Source organism: Ictidomys tridecemlineatus, chromosome 10 (assembly GCF_052094955.1).
Source record: "Ictidomys tridecemlineatus isolate mIctTri1 chromosome 10, mIctTri1.hap1, whole genome shotgun sequence".
In the NCBI taxonomy this organism is placed as follows: domain Eukaryota; kingdom Metazoa; phylum Chordata; class Mammalia; order Rodentia; family Sciuridae; genus Ictidomys; species Ictidomys tridecemlineatus.
Window position 1 is genome coordinate 139476174 of NC_135486.1, and position 8126 is coordinate 139484299.

Sequence of the window (8126 nt, forward strand, 5' to 3'; positions counted from 1 at the left end):
CACCTTCCCCATGCTGGGCCCCTCCCTCCTACTTCCTCCCTGAGGCTTCCCACTTACATCTCTCCATCCAGAACCTGCCCTCCATCCCGGCTCCCAAAGCCCTCCTCCTCCCTCCCAATAGAAGGGCTTCTTCTATTGCTGGACTGGACTCCCAGACATGGGCTCAGGGCTGCCCGCCAGGCTCTGCCCACGGTGGCTTTCCTTCCCCATTCCAACCCTCAGGGAAAAAAGTGTTTGGAAACTCATGACCTCGTCCAGCATGCACCATGCACTACGAGGAAACGGCCACTGTCCCTACCAGCTGTGCTTACTAACGTCCTCACACTGAGGTTATTGTGGGTCACCCTGTCTGCTCCCTCCCTGAGGTACACGGTTTTAGACTTGCTGGTTTCTGCCTAAACTGTTTATATATATATATATATATTTTGATACCAGGAATTGAACCCAGGGGTGCTTCACCACTGAGCCACCTCCCCAGCCCTTTCTCTCTCTCTTTTTTTTCCCAGTTGTAGATGGACACAATACCTTTATTTTATTTGTTCATTTTTATGTGGTACCAGGGATCGAACCCAGTACCTCACGCATGCTAGGCAAGCGCTCTACCACTGAGCCACAACGCCAGTCCCAATCCCCAGCCCTTTTTATATTTTATTTAGAGACAGGGTCTCACTAAGTTGCTTAGGGCCTCGCTAAGTTGCTGAGGCTGGCTTTGAACTTGCGCTCCTCCTGCCTCGGCCTCCAGAGCAGCTGGGATCACAGTGCACCCCTGGCCTGGCTGGTTTATACTTTTAAAACATATGCACACCTGCTCCCAGGAACGGTGGGACTTGCTCTGGACGCGGGGTTCTCGTTTTCCATCAGCTCACTTTGTTTGCTGAGGGTGTCTCGGGTTGTGTGCGCCCGGGCACGTGCGTGGCCTGCGCGTCCCCTTTGATGTCCTCTGTATCTCCTCATCTCCTGTGGGTTCTCGGCTCTGCTCGGCTCTTTCCCTCCTCTATCTCGGGACTTATCACTGGGCCTCGCTGCCGGTTGTTTACCCAGCCCACTCCCTGACCACTGCCCTGCAGACACCGCCAACGGGGGACAGGAGGCTGCTCAGACCTGGCTGTCCTGTCTTGGACATAGAAACCACCGCCCCTACCCTCTTAGTTCCCCTGGGCCCCCGGGGTGGGTGCACCTGCAGGGGATACTGAAGGGGAAGAAAATCTTGGCAGTCCTCCCAAGATCCACGCAGCGCACATACACACGTATGCCCCCGCCCGGCCACACCAGCCCTCTCCCAGAGAGACAGACATCCTCCCCATCTGGCCACCACAGAGTCAACGGTCACTGAGACAACAGCAATCAAGGAAAGGCCTAGCAGGGCGGTGGGGAGGGCTCCCCGGGATCAGAGGTGGTGAAGGAGAAGGGGGAGGGCATTCCAGGAAGGAGGCCCCTCCTGGGCAAAGGCTGGGAGGCTGGCTGAGAGCCAGGTGGAGACCGAATAAGGGCAGGCATCCATGCTGTGCAGGGCAGCAGCTCCCAGGGCCTAGGAGCAACACGGAACCTGAGGCCAGAGTTATCCCGGGACATGGTCACTGCACGCAGCCATGCCTGCCACGGGGAAGGGACGGGAGTGTGGCCAGGGACAGTGGTGAGATGGAAGTGAGCATCCAGGCAGGAGGGGCCGCCCTGGTGCCAATTCTGGGGGGAGAGGGGAGCAGGGAGCTGACCTGAAGCCGGCTCCGCCCCGTCTGGAGGCAGAAAGGGGCATCAGTAGCCTCCCCAGCTCAGGAGGCTGCAGCACTGAGGCCCAGGCAGAAGCAGAGAGAACACAGACCACAGATTTTCTGCCTGAGACAGGCTGGGACAGGCAGGCTGGAGGGCACAGATGGTGCCCGTGAGGCCCTGCACGGCCCTGCCCAGAGTGGAGCAGGAAGAGTGCAGGAGCTGCACTCCCCAGCTTCTCCCCAGCCCCCAGATCCCTCGCCCCCGCCCACCTGCAGTGTTGCCTAAGAGGTGGGAATGGAGCTTTGCCTTCTCTCCAAATAAGGGCCCCTGGAATGCCCTTAGCAGCCTCTCTTCCAGGTTGAGCCCAAATCTGTCCTGAATCTACGTTGTCTGGTCTCCTACCTTCTGCTGAGAGGCCTGGGTGGGAGGCAGAGGGAGCAGAGGCTCAAAGGGCTACTGGAGGTGGAGTCCGGAGCAGGAAGTCAGTGTCAGTACCACCCCGCCCCAGGCCCACTCCCCAGGGGCTCCCAAACCCCTAGCATGGGCCGTTGGTGAGCCCAAGGTGGGTGCCTTGATGCTCTGCCTTGGGATTGCCCTCTGGGGAATAGACAGCCCCCCCCATGGCCCCTAGGGCTCACCATCAGGAGATGCTGGGGCACCTTCAGCCTGGGGCGCACGCAGTAGGTGCTGGGGAAATGGCTGGGCTGTTCACTGTGGCTGTCACCAGGGTGACTGGAGACCGTGGGCTTTCCTGACAGCCCCCGCCACCCCCCAGATCATTCCACTTTCCCACCGTCACAGGGACCCAGCCCAGGCTCCGCAGTTCTCCTCCCTAACAGCAGCATGTGACTGCCGGCTCTAAGGTTCAGAGCGCACCCTGAGCGGGCTCCAGGTTGGGGCCGTCATGTGCATGCTCATACTGATCCCCTTCACCAGCGGGGGCTTGCTATCACCACCTGCATTTCACAGATGATGAAACTGAGCCTCAGAGACATTGAGTGACCTGCCCAGGGTCACACAGCTCAGGAGGGGCGGAGCTGGGGCTTGAACTCATGCGGGGTGGACAAATGCAGTGCTTTTAACTAGCAAGAGGCTCAGGGTACCCCGATGGCTTCCGGTAGAACAGCTTCCCTTTCACCCACCCACAAAGCCTTGGGCCCTGCCACCCATGCAGGAGCCCCCATTAGGGCTGAGCCATTCTTGCAAGACCCTGTGTGGGTGGGGTTGGGAAGTGTGGTCAGGCTGAGGAGTTTACCGGGATGGAGGTCTGGGTGGAGAGGGATGGGGCTCCCTGAGGCCCAGTGTCTGTCCCAAATCAGAGACAGAGTCCAGTTGGACCCCAGAGCTGGATCTGAATTAACCACAGCACTCAGACACCTCCCTGAGAAGCCCTCCTGACCACTGCTCTGACCGGACAGCTTCACCTCACACGGTCCAGAGCAGCTGGGCTGGAGACCCAGTCTGACAGTCCCGCCCACCCGCTGTCACCCTGGGAGTTTCGTAATCACAGTGCTCAGGCTTAACCCCATCCTGGCTCCCTGCTGGAGGGCCAGCAGCCTGTGTGGGGAGGTTGTCATCTCCTGTCCATCACGGCCTCCAGCTCACCCCGGGTACATAGTGGGTACCTCATCTGCCCCTGTCAAGGATTCTAATCATCACAGCAGCCTGGCGTGAAACCTCCCATCTTTTCCCTGAGTTACTTCATTCAGTCCTCAGCCGACACACTACACTTATCCCCAGTCTCCAGGTACAAAACAGGCTCAGAGAGCCCAAGCAGCTTTCCCAAGGTTGCGCAGCCAGGGAGGTGGGAATGGGTCTTCAACAGAGCCTCCCCATTGGGGTGGATGCTGTCCTCCAGCACCTGCACCATCAGGCCTGACCCTGTCATTAACTCAGGTGTGAACACCAGCTCCCACACCTGTCATTAGGAACTAGGGCAACGGGAGCAGCGGGGTTCACATCCTGTCCGGCCCCTCCCCAATTTCATCTGCTAAAGGGTGGACAAACAGGAAGGGGTGGCTCCCTGGATGTGCTCTGTTCCCCAGTTGGACTTGGGCAGTTCAAAGCTCCGGCGGCCGCTGTGAAGATCCAAACTCAGGGCTCCTGATCCCCTGGGCTCAGGAATGTGCTGACACCCCTCACCTGGGCACTTCCTGGGTGCCAGGTCACTGCTGCCCCTGCAGCCTCACGTGGGAGATACCTATTGCCACCTCCACTTGGCAGACTGGGAAAATGAGGCTCAGAGCCTGAGTGCCAACATGGCCAAGCCAGGATTAGAAGGGAGGCACCTGCTCTGGGGTGGGAGCTCCCACCGCCCTCCCCCACTGCACCCCACAGGCAGCCCTCTCTTCCCCGCACATGGAGAGGGCCCCTACAAAACTCAGGTGAAAGAGCAACTTGGGGGAAGCTCCCTGTGACCAGCAACCACAGCTTAGACCCCAAGTACCTGCTGTGGTGCCCACTGCAGGGCCATCAGGTAAGATTCATGAGAGTCTTGTCAGAACAGGGCACAGGGCTGCCCCACCCCACAATCAAGACCATCACCCAGATCCCACCAGGGGAATGGCAGAGGGGCCTGCTGGGCTGGGAGACCATGCAGGAAGCATGGGCCCCGACTCAGGGCTGTGGCTATACTCGTGCTTAGTGCTGGGGTAACAGCAAGGACAGGTGACCCCCAGATCCCTCACCCCTCCTGGACAATGAATCAGGAATGTGTGCTGGAGAAAGAGACCTCTAAGCTGAGACCGCTGGCCAAAGGCTGTCAGCCACGGTCGGGGCGGGGGGGGGGGGCTGCCTCAGCTGGGAGGCAGGCAGTGCCAGGTATCCTTGCTCCCAGATCCTCAGAGTCCCCTATCTTCGGGGGTGGGGGGGGGGCTGCCTTCCTCCCCTCCTGGCTCGCCTGGGTTCCCTGGAACCTTGCTCGGTCCAAGCCAGGAGGGGGCAGTGGAAGACAGGCAGGCCTGGCCCCCTCCTGGTGTGGGAGTCTGCGTGTGTGCAGGACTGGGGTGGGGTGACTAGAGGGGAAGGCCACAACAGTCGTGTGGGACTGGCACTGAGCTTCTGATTGTGCAACGCCAAGGAACAGTGCACAGACTGGACGGGACCCCAGCTGGACACGGGAGCCAGCTGGACCCGCAGCAGAGAACAGGGAGGAACAGCATGCTGGGCCCTGCCCAGTCTCTGGGGTTGTGAAAGACTGGGGAGGGGAGGGATGGGGACCTCCCGGAGGGGGAAGAGATGCCTCTGGGCTTAAACAGCCCCAAGTGCAGGAAGGAGTACAGTGGACCTTCTGTAGGGATGAGTCTCCAGGGACTCCGGTGTCCATGCCCCAGCCTGAGGTGGGCGGGGGCTGGACCTAAGGTGGGGGTGATAGCTAGGCTCACAGTCCTCCCCTCCTCCAGCTGAGGCCTGGGGGAGTGAGGAGAGCTCAGGGGTGCAAGGGCGTCCCACCCAGGGAGCCTGGGCCCAGCCAGGTGAGCTGAGCCACTTGTCTAGTCTTCACCAGCCTGAAGTTCCTTCTTGGGAACCCGCACCCCATTGTCCCCAGTGGGTAGGTGGGGAATAAGGCAGGGGCCGAAGTCCGGCCCCTTCCCCAATCTCAGCATCTCCAGGAGGCTCCCCCAAACCGGTTATTAAGTGAATACATTAGGCTTATCAAAACGGACGTGGGCTGCCTGTCAACGCAAACACATCGAGACATGTCATTCCCTTCCCAGGCGGTCCTGGGAACCTGCGGCTCCGAGACGCCGCCAGTTTCGGGCTGGGGGGGGGCGGGGGTGTCGGTGGAAGAAGCCACACCCCTGAGAAAGAGGCCCGACGCCGCCCAGCCCGTGCGCAGAACCCGGCTCTGGGAGGCAGCGGGTGCCCGGGCTGGTTCCTCCCTCGACCCGCACCCACCACTGCCTCTGGGCGCCGCCAGAGCCCGCAGGCAGGCGCTGGAACCGCTGTGTCAGGTGCCCCCTCCCCTCCTCGCCCCATGCCACACAGCTTCTCGCCTCCTGGACACCAGAAGCACCTGCGCGCTCTCCAAGCGTCGCTGGGGAGCGCCCCCGGCCCAGCTCAGTGACCGGCCCCTACGCCGGGCTCCCGGGGCTCCCCGCGGCGCCACAACCCTGGGTGTCGCCTATTCCAGACTTGCCACTCCCGCATCCCGGCGATGATTCCTGGCCCTAGGAGACCCACAGCCAATGGCGACCCTGGGACACGGAAGTGCCTTGTACCCCCAATTCAGTTCCCCGACGTCTAGGCCCCCAAAATAACGCTCCTGGGTTTCTCGGATCCCCTTCGTCTCACATGGTGGCCCCTTAGGCTCCCCTTCCCCGTCCCATCCACCTCGGCGGTGCTTCCCAGCTCGGGGGGACCTTGGCCCGGCGTCCCCCACCCGAGCCTGGGTTCCCGGCCCTCTGCGTCCCGTGCAGCCACCGGGCCCCACGTCCCGGGAGGTTCTCCCGGCTCAGGGCGACCCCCGCGCGACGGCCTCCTGAGCGCAGCCGGCCGGCGCCTCCTCACCTGCGGGTCTGCACCTTGGGGCTGTATTTGCCTTTGTTTCTCTTCCTGAAGAGCGAGTTCATGGTGGCGCTCCGGGGCGCGGCGGCGGGCCGGGCGCGCACTGAGGCGGGCGGCGGGCGGCGGGCGCAGGTGAGCGAGCGGCGGCGCGGGGAGCCCCGAGTGCGGGCGCGGGCGCCTGGTCACTACTCGCGGGGGGCGGGGCGCCGGCCCGCCACTCGCTCCGCGGCCGCTCCCGGAGAAGGTGGCGCTTACCTTCCGAGGAGGGGCCACCGCGGGCGGGGCTTGGGGCTCCTGGGGTGCCCGCCCCGGGCCAGCCGGAGGGAGCTCGGGGGCGCTGGGCCCGGCCGATCGCCGCCCCCGCGCCTGCCTTTCCTCCCGCAGTCCCCAAGCGCGGGGGCGCAAAGGCCACCTTCGCCAGCACCCTCGGCCCCGCCTTCCACGCACCTCGGGCCTGCCGCGCCCTCTGGCTGGAGGCCCGCACCTGGTGCTGCGCTGCCCCGGGCACTCTTCGCTCCTCCTTCTTTGGCGGACACCCAGCTGGGCCCCGGGACAGGTGTGGCCGAGACCCAACGGGTCTCCGTGCCTCGGGTGGCTAGAGAGCTGCCCCCCGCGGTAGCAGCGTGGGTGGTGATTGAGAGAACAGGGCTCAGGGGCTCACTGCCCGAGCTGAAGTCCTGCTGCGGCCCTGGGTTGACGGCCACTCAGTTTCGTTTTTGTTGTCAAAGGTTGATAAAAACTCCCCGCATCCTAAAGGCTTGTGAGGAGATTCCTACGGATAACTCACACAAAGCGCTTGGCACGGCGTCCTGCCTCCAATGTTCAGGAAGCTTTGCCCCTATCGATCAGGCCATCCAGAGAGGACAAAAAATCTTTTGAAACGTTCATAACTCCAGGTCCTGGCGAGATGGAAATACTTTACAAAAATTGCTCGGTTTCGGTGCAGAATGCACAATTCTGCCCACAGGTCCCGGGTTAGACCGGTTGCCAGAGGAGAAGGCTGCAGTTGGATATCCAGAAACCGGCTGGATGCGGGTAGGGCCCACAGCTGGGAGGGCTCAGGGCCACTGGGGAGGGCCTGGGGGTCCGATTCCAGCTGGGGAGGAAAAGCCCACCGTCTCCAGGGAGACTCCCGAGGCAGTGAGGTTAGTTATGGCCAGAAGGCTCTTAGAGGTCAGCTAGGGAGTGAAGATGGGGGCAGGAGGCGGGCTTCCTGAGTCCTGGGTTCAAGTTCCACCGTCTGGAGTCTTCAGGCCAGTCCCTCCCCCACATACTTTCTATTTATAACTGAGGTTGGGGTGGAATTGATCCCCAGGGATTTTTCCTGCCCTGGACCCCAGCACATCTGATGTCACCCAGTGTCCTTCAGGTCATCTCTTGTTACCGACGCTGAAGGGCGGGGGTTTCCAAGGGTTATAAAGGACTCTAGGAAGCCCCTATCCTTAACAGGGAACCCGTGGGTGGCTTTAAGAGGTTGTGATTCTCCTAAAGTTGCTTTCAAAAGATGTGTTCACCTGTCCAATTTCATTTGTTCGTTCACTCAGCCTGTTCCCCACGTCTGCCAGCCACGCTGCACCTGGCTCTCTCTGCTCGTGGCGTGTTGAATAAGAGGGAAAAGCCAAAGCACAGCTAAGGGCTGTCATCCTGAGGAGGGAGCACATATTAATAAAAAACACAACACTTGCAGGTGGCGCACACTTGTAATCACAGAGGCTGGGGAGGCTGAGGCAGGAGGAGCTCCGGTTCAAGACCAGCTGGGCACCTTAGTGAGACCTTGTCCTAAAAGTAAAAACAAAGGGGCTGGCGTTGTGGCTCAGTGGTAGAGCGCTCGCCTAGCATGCATGAGGCCCTGGGTTCGATCCTCAGCACCACATTAAAAATAAAATAAAGATATGGTATCCACCTAAAAC

General features: G+C 61.3%; 1 protein-coding gene across 2 annotated transcripts in view; it reads right to left on the reverse strand.

Moving 5' to 3' along the window:
* The window catches only part of Ppl (periplakin), a 40142-nt gene extending 33533 nt beyond the window's left edge, over positions 1-6609 (reverse strand). For both annotated transcript variants that reach the window (XM_078024866.1, XM_021727630.3), the window contains exon 1: positions 6220-6609. In XM_078024866.1, coding sequence (XP_077880992.1) covers positions 6220-6281 — 62 coding nt within the window. In that variant the 5' untranslated portion in view covers positions 6282-6609. The remainder of the gene's footprint in view (positions 1-6219) is intronic.
* Positions 6610-8126: the final 1517 nt, after the last annotated feature.